The following is a 16648-nucleotide window of genomic DNA, read 5'->3' as shown; positions in this document are numbered from 1 at the left end:
CAACATTTGCAAGCACACGCTTCAGGCCTCCCGCTAACGCCTTTTCAGTGTTCGGCGGTTTTGCGTGCAGATTTAGTCAGAGAGGGCTTGCAACCCAAGGAGTTTGAAACGCATTTTTTTTGTATCGTCATGGCGACCATGGCGTATGACTGCAGGGTTGCTGAGGAGGATATAAATTGCCTGGGCAGATGGAAGTCGGACACATACAAGTCCTATGTTAGGCCGGATCTGAAGGTTGTTGGCAAGCTATAGCGAGCACATTACAGCGGGGAAGTTTAGACGCCGGGTAGCGGTTGCGTTTTGTTAGTTTATAAAAGGCGAGGACATTGGATTGTTGAGCAGCTGTTTCTTATTGGGTTATTTGTTTCAGCGGATACATGGCAGATCTGGATCATCGGCCATTCATACGTGCACTGGGTGGAGAGACGGGTGCTAATTCGACCAGTTGGAGGAGGACTGGGTCTACAAAGAGCAACCATGCACTGGTTAGGCATTAGAGGCCTCCGTTGGTTTTGGTTATTACCAGAAGTTATACATGTCAACAAACGGGCGCAACGCCGGGTGATCCTGCTAATACATTTAGGGGAAAATGACCTGGGCTACGTGAAGATGAAAGAAGGTGGTGGGACTTGCTTCGATTCCGCGAGTGTTTCGAGGATGTGATATTTGTATGGTCCGACATAGAAGGAAGACAGGTATGGAGAGGATCCAGACGACCGGAGGCCATTGACGGAGTTAGAAAAGTAGTAAATGCTAAAATGTCGAAGTTCGTTCAAGAGTTAGGAGTGATCGCCATTCGACATGGGGAACTCGAGAATATGGAAAGGAGCACAATGCGGGAGGACGGCATCCACCTAAATGATATCGGTATAGACATTTTTATTTCCAGGTTACAGAACGGATTAGAGGCAGCAATGGAGCGAGGCAGTGGGGCGGAGTGTGGCATAGGGAGGTATGCCACATCCTCTGTGGCGGAGAAAACTTCCCATGCCAGAGGAGGAAAGCGGTTAGCAGCCGGTTAGGTCGGGGCTCGCGTACGCCTTGGGGGGTTTTAAGAAAGAAAGTTAGGTTTAAGGAAGCATGTGGGGACAGAGTTAGGTTTTAAAGTTGAAAGTTTTAAAAGTTATTTGTTCTAATCTTAATTTAATAAGGCTGTGGCACCCTATGTTTTAAAAAGCCAGAAGGTATTGAGCGTTTTTATGTTATTAGAGGGAGTAGAGAGGTGAAGTATACCTCCAGTCCCGGTTTGTTGGTTAGTACTAAGTCCAGAATGGCCCTCCCTCCAGTTGGCTCACACACAAGCTGGGCGAGGTAGTTATCTTTAATTGTTCTCCAGAACTTATTGCCCTTATGAGATTTACAGGTTTTGTCTTCCCATATTATATCCTTATAATTGAATTCCCCCATAATAATTACTTAATTGTGGGACCACGCGCACGTGCAGCACAGTGATTTTGTGGGGGCATTAAAGGCTCTATTAAAAAATTTGAGGTCAGACCGCCTGAAGGGCGTGAACAGGTTTTAGCAGCTGCTAGTGCATCAGGAGGCATAAGTAGCCCACCTGTAGGGGGAACCATGATGGAAGGTCTCAAATTCGCGGATTCAATGTTTTGCAGCGTGGACCCACTCGGCGGAGGCCTGTCGGCGGAAATGGCAAAGAAAAAGGGACTCTACATTGATATATGGTCGCTGATATTGGTCGATCATGTAGCGATAGATAAAGAACGTTTCGCCGAATGAGGAGCGGACTGAAAGCCGAAGATCGCCAAGACCTTCAGAAACTGGCTTTAAGCCTTTTGTCTTAATAATAAGTTTTCAGTTTCTTCTTTTGCTTTTGGAGGCCTATAGAAAACCCCTCTCAGGACTGTTATTCTTTGCTTTCTGTATTTCTACCCACAGAGATTTCACATGTTCATCTCCTGCCCCTTATCCTCCTGTAGCGTGATTTAACATACATACATACCCCTCCCCCTTTCTGGTTTCCACGGTCTCTTCTGAAGAGATTGTAACCCTGTAAGTTCATTGCCCAATCACACGTATCACCAAGCCATGTTTTTATTCTTCCCACTGTATTGACATTCTCACTTCAAGCTCACCCACTTTACTGATCAGACTTTGTGCATTCATTGCCATACAATTTATATGGTGGTTGTTGTTCTTTATTTTCATTGTTCTACCTCTGGTCCTATTAGCTGTTCTAACTGTACTAACCCCACCCCCTGCTAGACCCCCCCCCCCCACTCCCATTATTTGGACCCAGGTCGCTATCGACACTGTCTACCTCCTTATTTCTTTTTGCCTTCCCCCAGTCCCTAGTTTAAACACTCCTCCAGCCTTCTAGCCATCTTCTCCCCCAGCACAGCTGCCCCTTCCCTATTAAGATGTAGCCCGTACCTGCGGTAGAGCCTGTAGCCGACAGCAAAGTCAACCCAGTTCTCTAGTAACTCAAACCCCTCCTTCTTACACCAACTCCAGAGCCACTTGTTGACCTCCCTAAGATCCTGCTGCCTTTCTAGTGTGGCTTGTGGTGCAGGTAGTATTTCCGAGAAAACTACCCTGGAGGTCCTCGCCCTAAGCTTGGACACTAGGTCCCTGAAATCGTTTGAGGGTCCTCCATTGACCTCTAATTTGTTCATTGGTGCCAATGTGCACCATGACCGCTGGATCCTCACCAGCCCCGATCAACCCAATCCGCGATGTGTCAAACTCAAGCGCGCGAAAGACAACACACTGTTCGATGATCCCGGTCTTTATGGCAGATTGCCCTATCTGTCCCCCTTATAATTGAGTCCCCCACCACTAGGACCTGTCTAGCCTGCTCTGCGCTTCCCGTCCCCTTCTTACTGGAGCAGTCATCTCTCTGACTGTCAGAGGGCATGTCATGCTGCAACGGTGCTGGCTCTGAAATGGCACCCCCCTCATCTGCCAACTTTGCAAACTTGTTGGGTTGTGCCAGTTCAGGATGTCAATGGATTGCAGTGTTGCCAGTCGCTCCTTTAGATCCAAGATTTGGTCTTCCAAATGAGCGACATGCATACACAACAGTATGTACCCTCGATCAGCTGTCAAGGACCGCATACATTGCACAAGTAGCACACTTGACAGCATTGCCAAGCATAAAGGACCTTCTAATGGGGATCTACAAATTTACCTACAGAAGTAATGAAGATTGACTAGTCACACTCCAAACGCGCCTCCACTACCACTCACTTTTTTTTTCCTTCTTCTCACTCAGTTACACACTTTCACTTCACTTAAACCTCACAAACACACTTTCTTACAGGCACTGACTTACACACAGAATATACTTATCAGCCGATGTTGTCACCCACCAGGCGCACGCTTGGGACCTCACTCTCTGGCCTGCTGCTGCTACGGGACCTGCTCCTCCTTGGTCTCTTTGTGGCGGCTCCGAGGCCGCGCCCGCGATCCCCTGCTCCCATGCTCTCCCAGTTGCATGCTCCCAGCTCGCATCTCATGTCCGTCCCGCCTTCAGCCTTCACTTCTGCTCCCGAGCACTGGCCACTACACAGGAAGAAGGGACAAATGGAATGGCAAAAGGAACAGTCAGTTTTGCTCATTTTCTTAACTTTCTTCAAACAAGTCCATAACAGTTGCAGAAGATCACTCTGTACAAACTATTATCTCACAGTGAAGCCCAGGGGGTAATGAACAATCCACAGGCCAAGTTATCTGTACGTTCTTTGGCTCCTGGTGATCACTCTCTCCACCAGCAACACTCACACTGATGTGCCCTACTTCTCGCTATTAAGCGTTGTCTTCTTCAATCTTTGACTCCCGCCGTCGGCTGTCCCAGACTCTCCTCTCTTGCCACTACTCAGACTCAGCCAGACTCAGAACTAACTCCCAACTCTCTCTGATTACTGACTGACTGACTGAACTCTTGCATTGCATTCTGCAAACACATATATTAAACATCAGGTGACTACAAACAATACACACAAAACGATACATTTTCCAGACAGGACAGAACAGACCAGACATTAACCACTTCAGTCCTGCAAACAGTATTAGGCCGCCTGCAGATGAGTGGGTCGGATCCGGCAGCGAGAATTCTCGCCGCGGGACCCGACCCGAGAGCCTGCAGGGACGAGCGCGTACTCACCCGCGCCTGGCGGCCCCGGCTCTTTCATGTGCCGGCTGTCGCGCAGCCGGCGGATGCGCAGACCGGAGCCGGCGTCTGGGTGAGTGTGAGCCCCGCACAAAAATAGGACATGCCGCGGTTTGTTTGGCGCGCGAGATTTCGCACGGCCAAACCGCGGCCGTCTGCATAGGAGTGCGTATTGTAATGCACTCCTATGCAAACTTTCAGTGGCGGAAATCCCGCGGGAAATACCGCCGCGGGATTTACGCCCGTGTGCAGGCGGCCTTAAACATAGATCTGATGCAGTACACTGACAAGACAGTGACACGAGACAAACATAGAACATTCTGGAGGGGACCCTATTACCTCTGGGCCAAAACACTGGAACAATCTCCAGCCCGCTCTGCCTCCATTCACTCAGCGATTATCCCTGGGATGCCTTTCACTCCGTAGACTTATATATGACTGCTACATGGTGACTGCATTGCTTAGGGTTCATTCACATCAGGGGATTCTGTTTTCCTGCTCTGTTTGGGCTCAGTCACACGGATTTGTACGCACGTCTGTCAGTTGCGTTTGCTGGCCGCATCTTAATAGAACCAATGCTTTTCAATGGGAACCGGCACATGTGTGAATTTCACATGCGCACAAACGCCTGTGGCGAAAATGATAGGACACCGCTTCATAGAACGCATGTAACTGTGTTCTGCGGCAAACCAGTGATCTGTGTATGTGAAACCCCTGGATGCTGTCAGATCCAGGTGTTCCAACTTGCGCTCAAAGGGCCCTACAGCAGCAGCGCCGCCCCCATTGAGAAGATATAGTATAACAAATGTATACTCACCTCTCTGCAGCTGCCTCAGAGCAGTGCAGGAGAAGAGCTGGCTGGATACGGCTGAGCCCCGGCAGCTGCAGAGAGGTGAGTATACTTTTTTTTTACACATTTTTGGATTGATTTTCAGGGAAGGGCTTATATTTTAATCCTTTCCCCGAAAATCACTACAGGGCTGGCCGGCAGCGTTTTTTTCCACCATGACGCCCACTTTGGTCACGCAAATTTTTGAATGCATAACTGATGCATTCAAAAATTCGTGCGTCAAAACACCCGTGTGACTGAGCCCTTTGGAAAGCATGAAAACAACACTCCCTGGCCAAATGGTTGCATCTTATATCGGAACCGAACAGCGCCAAATGGACCTAGTGACTATAATGGAATCGGGTCAATTTGTGGCAAGCAATCTTGGCATTTTGCTGGAATTTACAGCATGAAATTGCGCTATTTCATCCAGTTTTCTAAAAATCAGCGATGGAGTTTCTCGATGAAACCTGATGTGGAGAAGGCCTTAGAGCTTGTATCTAAACCCACCACAGTGTAACGCAGAATGCTGAATTTCCATACTATATATGAAATGTTTTGCCTTTTTAATGGGTGGCCCCAATACTCCAAGTTTTGCTATGAGGCCCCATGATTTCTATGTACCCCCCCCCCCCCACACTAAATGTTGAAGGTTCTCATGTGCAAACTCCAAGACGACCACCTCTATTGACCCAAAAACTCTAGAAAAACTATCTCCAATATTCTCAAAACCATGAAAATAAGCAAGGAAGTTTTAGGATTCTGGTCTGTGGAGCAATGAAACAAAACTAGAACCCTTCGGGTCCATGGATCACCGATATGTCTGGAGGAGGAAGAGAGAAGGAGATGCTGAAAAGAACCCTCTGCCTACAGTGACACATGGCGGTGGCTCGGTGATGCTCTTGGGTGACATTGGTCCTTCCAAGAGAACAGGGATCACAAGGACACCTGAAAGTCCACCAAGACTGGCTGGAAGACTCGGGAATAGCGTCTCAATCACCTGACTTGAACTTCATAGAAAGTCTTTGCTGAAATGTTAAAAAGTCGGTTGCAGCATGCAAACCCAAGAATATTAGAGAACTGGAGGCCATTGTCTATGAGGAATGGGCTATGATTCCTCAATAAACGCTTTAAGAAGCTGCAGTCTGGCTATGGATCACGTTGGCAGCAGTCTATAACGATAGGAGGTGCGCTACTAGGTACTAACGGAGTCATAAAGAGGATGAATCATTCTGAGAGGGTAGTAGTCAGTAAAAGGGGCATTTTGTGTGGGATTTTTAGAAACCGTTTGTTATATTAGTAGTTGATACCCCGTTTCCCTGAAAATAAGACCCTGTCCTCTATTATTTTTTTCCCCAAAAGAGGCACAGGGCCTTATTTCCAGGGGGTGTCTTATACTTATCTAGCAAGCGCCGTCCAGGGTCCCTCCTGCTGCTCTCCGGAATTTCGGGCAGGATAGCTTTCAGTTCTCAGGGCCAAAGGAAGCAATCAGCCAGCGCTCGATGCTTGAATGAATGGCTGTGACTGGTACATCGAGTGCTTGCTCTTATTGGCTGAGAGTGGTCCTCGAGAGCGAGAACCCTGTTGCTAGCAAGAGATGTTTCCTTCGGCACTATGAACTGCATGGAAGCCTTCAGGAATGCCGGAAAGCAGCGGGAGAGACCCAGACGGTGCATTCTAGGTGAGTATTGCTTTTTTTCCACAAAGGGCTTATTTTTGGGGTAGTGCTTTTATGTCAGGCTTTCCCCCCTGAAAGTCAGGGTGGGGCTTATAATCAGAGTGGGGCTTATTATCAGGGAAACACAGTATTTAAAGGGGTTGTCTCATGAAATCAAGTGGGGTTATACACTTCTGTATGGCCATATTAATGCACTTTGTAATATACATCGTGCATTAATTATGAGCCATACAGAAGTTATTCACTTACCTGCTCCGTTGCTAGCGTCCCCGTCGCCATGGATCCGTCTAAAATCGCCGTCTTCTGGCGATTTTAGACGCGCTTGCGCTGTGCGGTCTTCTGTGCGGTGAATGGGGTGGGGCCGCTCGTGCCGGAGAGCTGGTCCTCGTAGCTCCGCCCTGTCACGTGTGCCGATTCCAGCCAATCAGGAGGCTGGAATCGGCAATGGACCGCACAGAGCCCACGGTGCACCATGGGAGAAGACCCGCGGTGCATCGTGGGTGAAGATCCCGGCGGCCATCTTAATAAGGTAAGGAAGAAGTCGCCGCAGCGCGGGGATTCGGGTAAGTACTAAACTTTTTCTTTTTTTAACACATGCATTGGGTTTGTCTCGCGCTGAACGGGGGGGCTATTGAATAAAAAAAAAAACGTTTCGGTGTGAGACAACCCCTTTAAATTGTTCTTGTTTGTTTCTTTTGCAAACAGCTTAAAGTTTGTAAATTTGGTAAATAAAGATCATTCAATTGTAATTGTTTATAGAGAATAGCCGTCAGGTGGAAGATATGCATTTATGAAATTGGCGCAGCAGTCACCGTATCTCAGCCCTCTTGAGGTGCTGTGGGAGCGGCCCGACTGTAGGAGCTCAACAAGCCAATATGGAGTGACCCAGACTTGTCACTACATACAGAGGTCACATGCTTTCTTAATGCTATAGGGCTATGCAGCATTGGGGTATGTATGAAGGAAGATTGTGTGCCGATCTCGCTCCATATAATATGGGTGCCGGCTGTTTCTTACAGCCGACACCCGGCAGCAACAGTTTTGATATGCCGCGCAGCTGATCAGAGCTGTTTCAATGACGCTGTCAATTCTGACAGCAGCATTTAAATCCCCCGGCTGATTATCAGAGGTCCATACGCGCCCCCACCACCACCGCGATGAGATCGCAGGGAGCCATGTGGGTGTCATGGCAGCTGAGGGCCTTCTGAAAGGCCCCAGGGCTGTCTTGGCGGAATGCCTATCAAGCCATTCCTGTGGGTTGGCTGATAAAATGCCTGTCAGATCGCAGGGTGATGTAATGCTGTGGCATTGCATCAGACTGTGGGAGCGATCAAAGTATCACAAGTTGTTGTCCCCTCTGGGGACTAAGAAAAAAGTATAAATAAGATTAATAAAGTTTTATTAATTATTTAAAATAAATAAAAGTAAAAAAAAAAACATTTTGCCATATTTACAATCTAAATAATAAAACAGAAATACATATTGGGTATCCCCGCGTCTACACAATTCCAATCTATCAGAGTAATGCATTATTTCCCCCACACGATGAACATCGTCAGGAAAAAAAAATAAAGGACGCCAGAAATGGGCTTTTTTTTTGGTCACCCTGTCCTCAAGAAAAAAATGCTATTAAAAAGCGATCAAAAAGTGGTGTGTATTCCAAAATGATACCAACACAAACTACAGGACGCCCCGCAAAAAACGAGCCCCGCACAACCATGTGGGTGGAAAAATAAAAAAGTTCTTGTGCGCAGAAAATAATTTTAAAAAATTGAGTATCTTTGAAAAAAAATACAAGTAGTACAGCAAAAAGAAACCTATACAAGTTTGGTATCGCAGGAATCGTACTGACCCATATAATAAAGTTATCGTGTTGTTTTTGTTGTAGTTTGTGCGCCGTAGAAACAAAAACGCACTGAAAGATGGTGGGATTTTGTTTATTTTTTATTTTACTTTACTTAGAATTTTTTAAAGTTTTTCAGTACATTATACGGTACATTAAATAGCACCACTGAAAAATACAACTCATCCCGCAATAAACACGCCCTCAGACAGCGACGTGGATGGAGAAATACAGGAGGTACGATATTTTAAAAAGGGGGAAGAAAAAACGAAAATGAAAAAAAAAAAGTGCCACTCCTGAAGGGGTTAATTAGGTTTATTTTAATAATAATGTATATATTTTATTTCTATGTATGTCACTTTAATTTACATTTGCTGTAGAATGGATTTGGTGATTGGAGAACTAAAACCTCCAGTAAGAGGATGGACCAGATGCCTGTCCAGGCCCAGGGCTCTATCATCAGGGGAGGACCTTGATTCTCGAAAGCTGGGGTAGAGTTACAGATATATTAGTTAGCAGCGCAGTGAGAAGGAAAGCTGGAGTTAGGATCAAGAAAGGATTAGAAGAAAGAGAAAAAAGATTATAGAGGAAAGAAAGATCTTAAGGAAAGCTGGAAAGCAGGACAGCTATAGACAGAGCCATTCCCCGAGTCCGAGAGAAGGTGCAGATAGGACACAAGCATAGAGAGCGGTATCTCCAGTCTAGATACAACGCATTGTTCCGAGGGCGGCGTCTGCAGTCACCAAACTCCAAATTGCTACGGACGGTAATTGGACTTATATTGGACATTGTTGTACTTTCCTGAATCTTCCAACCAACCCGACCCCTGCAGCTCCTTCTCACAAGGACCACCTGCACTATGCCATGTACTACACCACCCTCCAGGGGAAAGGATTACAAACCCAACACCCAAAAACGTTGTATCAAGACCATGGTGAGAGTGCAAGTACCCGGCTGCCCCTCACCCCGGCCTGCTGCAGACCGGCGTCACAAACTACCACCACAATCATCCCTAATTTTCCCCCTTTTCACTTGTAACCGATGGGTTGGGAGTCAGGATTTGTAGTCTGTGAACCCGAGCCAACAGCCAACACTCATGCACACTGCAGGTACAACTTGTAGAAGAAGGTAGGTGGGGACACTGTCCATAGGTTACCCCAAAGAATGGGTCTGCCTGGCTGTAATAGCTACAAGAAGAAGCCAGGTAGGTTTGAAGCACTTACAGGGGTTTTGTCAGCTCAGGAATCCCATTTCAATGTGTTCAAAAGGGCAAAACAATAAAACAATGGCCTCACCCATAAGAGGTCTGTTTCCAAAATGCTCCGTTCCCCAGATACTGCAGATATTGATTCCTCCGGTTGCTTACTGCTTGTTGCCAGGGAAACAGAACACCTCTTCTATGTAAAGAAATAGCAGAGCACAACAGTAGCCGGTGGCCGGGCCAAGAGCTAGTGTGCAGGCGCTTCTGAGATCCCGGCCACCACATTCAGAGGACACAAGGGCGCCAGTGCCGGCCTCCTCTGCTATTTCTCTCCATAGAGGCTTTCTGCTTCCCTGGCAACAAGCAGAGGAATCAATAGCTGTGGTATCTGGAGAACGGAGCATTTTGGAAACAGACATCTCATGGGTGAGGGCATTGTTTTACAATTTTGTAGAGAATGGAATAGGTTTCCTGAGATGGAATACCCCTTTAAGCGTTTATTTCAGCAGAAATAATTATTTTTATTTTTCTTGTCTTATTACATTCTTATTCTGCCTTCATTGCAGCTCCGCCTCTCTGCCCGGTACACCATGCACATACCAACAGCCAGCACAAGGTGGCTGTTGGTAACTGAGGGAGGGGCGCTGCCCCAAAACGCGTCTTTTTATACTGGTTTAAAATACAATGGAGAAGCTGAGCTTCCTTCCTGTGTTGTACTTTACATTTCGCTCAGCTGCGACCGCACCCATCACAGGTTTTTCTTCACTCACATTGAATTGTATGCCATGATACCATACTGTGTTGCACAAAGCAAATGATAAGATGGAACAGTACCTCTCCAGCGCCACCTATTGGAAGGCAGCATTCCTGCAAGAAACTGTCAGATCTTTTAGTAAGACTTGTAACAATGACTGCGAATTATGAGCTAAATTCAGAGTCTTCTCCAGAAGGAAAAGACCAGGTCAGAAAGGGTATTGTTTCTCCCTTGGGAGAGCAACTAGGTGTGAGAAGACTTATAAGGCCAACTATGCTCCTCTGGATATAGGTGGCGCTGTAGAGGTATTCTTCCATCTTCAAGTCTACATATTTCCCAGTGGAGCATGGATGCCTTCTCATGTCTTCTAGGTGCTCTCCGTAAGAAGAAATGGCGTCATACAATGTCATTATGTATCACACATACATTTCTGTGTTCCAGTAGAAGTTTCTATGTCGCCACATCTGATTCATGAAATGTTACATTACTGACAAGATGATATATTTCCCTAGTGGACATCAGTGGTAATGTAACCCCCGGGTCCACCATACCCAGCGCCGCTCTATAATCCTGATAATCTCATTATTGACAGGATATTTGCCTGGTTTATATTTATAAACCCCCTAATCATTTTGGTCAGATCTGGGGTCTAATTAATATGGTCTATAACAGACTGGCATCAGCTCCCGCTCATTATATGCCCCTCTTACCTACAATCTGGAGGTGTTCTAATATTCTTATTAAATGCTCTTATCCTTTCTCTTGCTTGGTGTTTCTGGATGGGATCTTCATTTAAGTAGGGTTGCAGTGCGTGGCAAGGCATCAGGTTCCTCAGCAGAAAACGGTCGGGGATCTCAAGCTTCCCAGCATTAGGGAGGTGGAAAGTCACCACCAGGTGGTTCCACACACACCGGGGCACACGAGGGCGCTTAATAGGTCTGGATTTTGGCTGCAGGTCATCATTTCTCTCTGTGCAGGAATTGTTAGATACCCTCAAAAGTAAGGAACTGGAGGTGGACTCTGGTCTCCAATACAAGGTTTCATCCATCCAACAGACAACTGAGTTATCATGGGATCTGGTTGTCATGGCGGGAACCTTCTGGAGATCCTTGAAGACCTCTGTATGAGGACTGTGGACTACAATGTAATGAGCAATCTCCTGTTTGTAGATGTCAGTGCCCAGGATCCTGAGCTGTGGTTCTCCACCCTTACAATGTTGTGTCTTGTATCTAGACAGCAGAAGAGAGAGGGGAAAGGAGAATTTAAAGTTTCCATAACGTGAAGCTGATCTATCAAATGCTGCAGAGTTGGCAAATTGTTCCTTTATCTCTTTGTGGAAAGTCTCCAGTTCTTCTGCTTTCACCACTGTTCTCATGGCCTCATATGCCTGGTGACGAGCTGTCTCAATGACATCTGAGGAGACATCCGCACTCCAGAAGGAAAGGTCATTAAATTCAGGTCTCTCGTGTATTCTTCCCTCGAAAGATTTAGATTTTAGGATCTTTTCTGCATTTTCATGAGAGGTAACGTGCTGCAGAGCCAAGACGGGGAATTCTAGAGGAACACGAAGGAACTCATCAGACCTGATATTTTCTATGTTCTCCAACATGGTTTTCCCAACAGTTTGTATACCCTCATTAGATGCCAAGCGGCTCTGGACCTCGGCAATAGTGAGGAACTTTCCTCTTTCGTAGTATCCTCTAATTCCTTTGGAGGTTCTGATTTCCTGAAGTTTGTTCTGCGTAGATCCTGAAGACCTCATTAATGCTGGTTCAGCCGCCTTCCTCTATGGCAGGCTCGCTCTCTTCCTTCGTCTCGCAGAACACAACTACTTCTTGGGTCGTGTGAACACAGACAAAAGGATGTCAACAACAGAAGAGAAAAACTTCACAAAAAAAACTAAATCTACAGTGCCAGAATCAAAAGGTTGGGCGAGGTTATCAGTGTTTGGGATCTGCAAGTTTCGACAGCTTCCAGCATGCCAATGAAGTGTTATGTTTATTGCATCTGTTTTGTCTGCATGTAATCAGTTGTTCATTTTCATAGTCATTGTTAGCTTTCCCAATACTAACAGTAAGAGGAGGAGTTTGGAGGGATTAACAGTTCTGCCATAGAAACAGTGCCAACAACAGACATACAACTACTCTATGTGGTTCAGGCAGTGGTGGATAAGGTATACTATAGGCTCTGGGCTGTTCACACAACTGGGCTCCCCCCATAATTCATTTTTGTTATGCCCCCACAAAGTAAGAGCGTCTGCACTGTGCCCTCACAAAGTAATATGCCCTTCACACCCCCCCCCCCCAAGTTATAAAGCTTTCCTTGTGCCCCTACAGAGTTAGAGCCTGAATTGTGCCCTCACGAAGAAAGAGAGTCTGCACTGTGCCCTCACAAAGTAATATGCCCCTTACCCCCCCCCCACAAAGTTATAACGCTTTCCTTGTGCCCCTACAGAGTTATAGAGCCTGAATTGTGCCCTCACGAAGTAAAATGGCCCTCATTTTACCGACACAGTTATAGAACTTTGCTTGTGCCCCTACAAAGTAATATATCCCAAACTGTGCCACCACAAAATAATAGAACTTACACTGCACCCCTATAAAGTGAGGGCCTGCTCTGTGCCCCCACAAAGTAATAAACCCTGTGTTGTGGCCTCACAAAGTAATACAACTTGCACTGTGACCCTTAAAATAATAGAGCCTGTGTTGCACCATCACAAAGTAATAGATCCCTCATTGTGCCCCCACAACATAATAGAGCCCACTCTGTGCTTCCATTAAATAGAGCCTACACTGCACCGCTTTAAAAGGAACAGAGCCTGTTCTGTGCCCCCATTAAGTAATAGAGCCCGACCTCTGCCCCCACAAAATAATAAAGCCCTCGTTGTACCCCATAAAGTACTGCAGCTATTATTATGCTCCGCAAAGTAATAGAACCTGACCTCTGTCACCACAAAGTAATAGATTCTGCATTGCACCCATATAATGTCATATAATCTGCACTGTACCTCCAGAAAGCAATAGGGCCTGCACTGTGCCCCCACAAGTCATACAGCCTATGTTCTTCCGCCACGAAGTAATAGAGCCCACAGAGTAATATGGCCCATGCTGTGCCCTCACAAAAGCAGCGGAGCCCGCACTGTGCCCTCAAGGTTAAAGAGCTAACACCTTTTCCCCACAAAGTAATACAACCCACACAAAGTTATATAGCCCCGTTGTGCCCCCAGAGTAAAATACCCTGCACTGTGCTCCCTCAGTAATAGAGCTTGTGTTGTGTCTCCATAAAGGAACAAAGCCTACTCTGTGCCCCACATATTGATGCATCCTGCACCCCCATAAAGTAATACAGCCCACACTAAGTAAAATAGCCTGTATTGTGCCTCCACAGATAGAACCTGCAATGAGTCCTGGTAAACTCATGGAGCCTGTGTTCTGTCCCACCATAATAACATTACCTACATTGCACCCCTATGATGTAATAGAGCCCAGCCCTTTGCCCCCATGAAATAACAGAGCCCACCCCACAAAGTAATATGGCCATCATTTTTCCAACACAAAGTTATAGAACTTTTCTTGTATCCCCCCCCCCCCCCCCCCCCCATGTAATACAGCCCAAACTGTCCACCACAGAGTGATAAAATCAAACTGCACCCCTATAAAGTCATGGAGCCCTCTCTGTGCACCCCCTCCACAAAGCCCACTCTGTGTCCTTAAAAAGTCATCGAACCTGTACTGAGTGACCAGAGGAACAGAACCGGCACCGAGCCCCATAAAGTAAAAGGGCCTGTGTTGTGTGCCCACAAAACTATAGAGCCTGAACTGTGCCACCACAAGTTAATGGAGCCTACACTGCGCTCCTATATGGGTAGTAGAGCCAGCTCTGTGCCCCAAAATTAGAGCCCGCACTGTCCCTCTACAAAGTCATGAGGCCGTGTTGTGCCCCACAAATTTATACACGCCTCATTGCACCCCCACAGAGAAATAGAGCCTGGTACGTGCCTGCAAAAATAATAGAGCCTGCATTGTGCCCCCGTCCAGGATTATACCATGATTTATATCATCTTACAGACCAACAACACGGCCCTGAGATCCTGTGCAGTGAGGCCCTACATGGCGCTGTTAGCTGTGGGGACCGGTAATATAATACCAGCCCTAGGGGTTAATCTGAGTCATTCTGCACAGCAGATGCAGGTAACCTAGCAACCAGACAATCGCTTCTATCCATCTGCACAAGATAGAAAAATGCCTAGAGACTCAGAGGAGGCAGGTAGCCTAGCAACCAGATGGGCTGTGATTGGCTGCAGACAGACTGGTCAGGTGACAGAGGCGATAAATAGTCGGAGAATGGTCACAGGAGGCAAAAAAAGAGCAGTGAAGAAAAGTGAGGTGCCAAAGGGAGAGCGCCAGAAAGAAAAAGGGGTCGGAGTCAGCCATCATATAGGCTTTTCATGTGCTACAAGAAGGGCTGGATGCAGAGAGCCCAGAACATATCTATATATATAAAGCTGAAAGCCCTCACTGACTGATTGACTGACTCACTGACTGACTGACTGACTGACTGACTCACTGACTCACTGACTCACTGACTCACTGACTCACCGACTGACTGACTCACCGACTGACTCGCCAAAAGTTCTCCAACTTCTCGATATCGTAGAAACATGAATTTTGGCGCAAGCATAGATTATCTCTAAAATAGGAAAAGTAATTGGGTCCCAACTCGATTATTCAATTCTAGCGCAAAAGAATTGGCGTCGAAATTTAACGTACATAATCTAAATCTGTCACTTCCCAATGCCTTAGAAACTTAAAATTTGGCACAAGCATTGACTATGTCATAAATAGGAAAAGCTAATGGGTCCCAACTCGATTATTCAATTTTATGCGCAAAAGAATTAGCGTCCAAAGTTTACGCGCGGAATGTAATTTTCTCACTTTCCGGTGTCATAGAATCGTGAAATTTAGCACGAGCATTGATTATGTCATAAATAGGAAAAGCTAATGGGTCCCAACTCGATTATTCAATTTTATGCGCAAAAGAATTAGCGTCCAAAGTTTACGTGCGGAATGTAATTTTCTCACTTTCCGGTGTCATAGAATCGTGAAATTTAGCATGAGCATTGATTATGTCATAAATAGGAAAAGTTCATAGGTCCCAACTCGATTATTTAATTCTAGCGCAAAAGAATTGGCGTCAAAATTTTACGTACGGAATGTAATTTTTTCACTTTCCGGTGTCATAGAAACAGGAAATTTGGCACGAGCATTGATTATGTCATAAATAGGAAAAGCTAATGGGTGCCACCTCGATTGTTCAATTCTATGCGCAAAAGAATTAGCGTTCACATTTTACGTATGGAATCTAATTCTCTCACTTCCTGATGTCATTTTATATGAAGGAAACATCGCATGGTTACCTCCACGTGGTGTTTTCTGGGTAACGCAGAGAACTATGCAAAATGGGGAACATATTTTTTTTCCTCAGTATCTCTAAAGTAACCACGACTTCATAAGGTTTTCCGTGTGAACACCAGATAAACACCAGTACCAAATTAACTCGGGCGAAGCCGGGTATATCAGCTAGTTTAGTATAAATGAGTGAACGTACTCGTCCGAGCTTGATGCTCGCTCGAGTATTAGGGTACTCGAGATGCTCGTTACTCGAGACGAGCACCACGCGATATTTGAGTCAATTCCATTTCCTTCCCTGCATGTTTAGCACCATTTTCTGGCCAATAGACATGCAGGGAAGGCATTACAACTTCCTCCTGTGACGTTCCAGCCCTATCCCACCCCCCTGCAGTGAGTAGCTGGTGAGATCAAGTGACCGCCGAGTATATAAAGTGGTCCCGCCCGTGGCTCTCCTCAGACACACGCTGGCAGAGATTAGGGAGAGTGGTGCTGGTGCTATAGTTAGAGTGTTAGCATCTTCAAGAACCCCAACAGTCCTTCTTAGGGCCACATCTGACCGTGTGCAGTACTGTTGTGGCTGCTGGGAGCAGTTTTGCACTTATTTTTTTTTTCATCTTGGGCTGTGCAGACTATTGCGTTCTCAGTCTGCAGCCAATTATACAGAGTATAGGGGCAGTACTGGTGAGGCAGGGACAGTGCTACTGTAGAATCCTGTCAACAAGTACCCCAAAAAAGCTCCTTCTTAGGGCTACCTGTGACCGTGTGCATTATACTGCGTGGCTGCTGGGAGTTGCCTCACT

At 46.3% G+C, this 16648-nt stretch overlaps 1 protein-coding gene across 1 annotated transcript in view; it reads right to left on the bottom strand.

Moving 5' to 3' along the window:
* Window positions 1-12199, bottom strand: part of LOC136573424 (uncharacterized) — a 29326-nt gene extending 17127 nt beyond the window's left edge. The window contains exons 1-2 of the mRNA XM_066574716.1: window positions 11148-12199; window positions 3333-3525 (exon numbers count right to left, since the gene is read on the bottom strand). Coding sequence (XP_066430813.1) covers window positions 3333-3525; window positions 11148-12199 — 1245 coding nt within the window. The remainder of the gene's footprint in view (window positions 1-3332; window positions 3526-11147) is intronic.
* Window positions 12200-16648: the final 4449 nt, after the last annotated feature.

The sequence above is a fragment of the Eleutherodactylus coqui genome, chromosome 7 (assembly GCF_035609145.1).
Source record: "Eleutherodactylus coqui strain aEleCoq1 chromosome 7, aEleCoq1.hap1, whole genome shotgun sequence".
NCBI lineage: Eukaryota > Metazoa > Chordata > Amphibia > Anura > Eleutherodactylidae > Eleutherodactylus > Eleutherodactylus coqui.
Note: the sequence above shows the minus strand (reverse complement) of the source record. Positions and strands in the feature narration are given on the sequence as shown.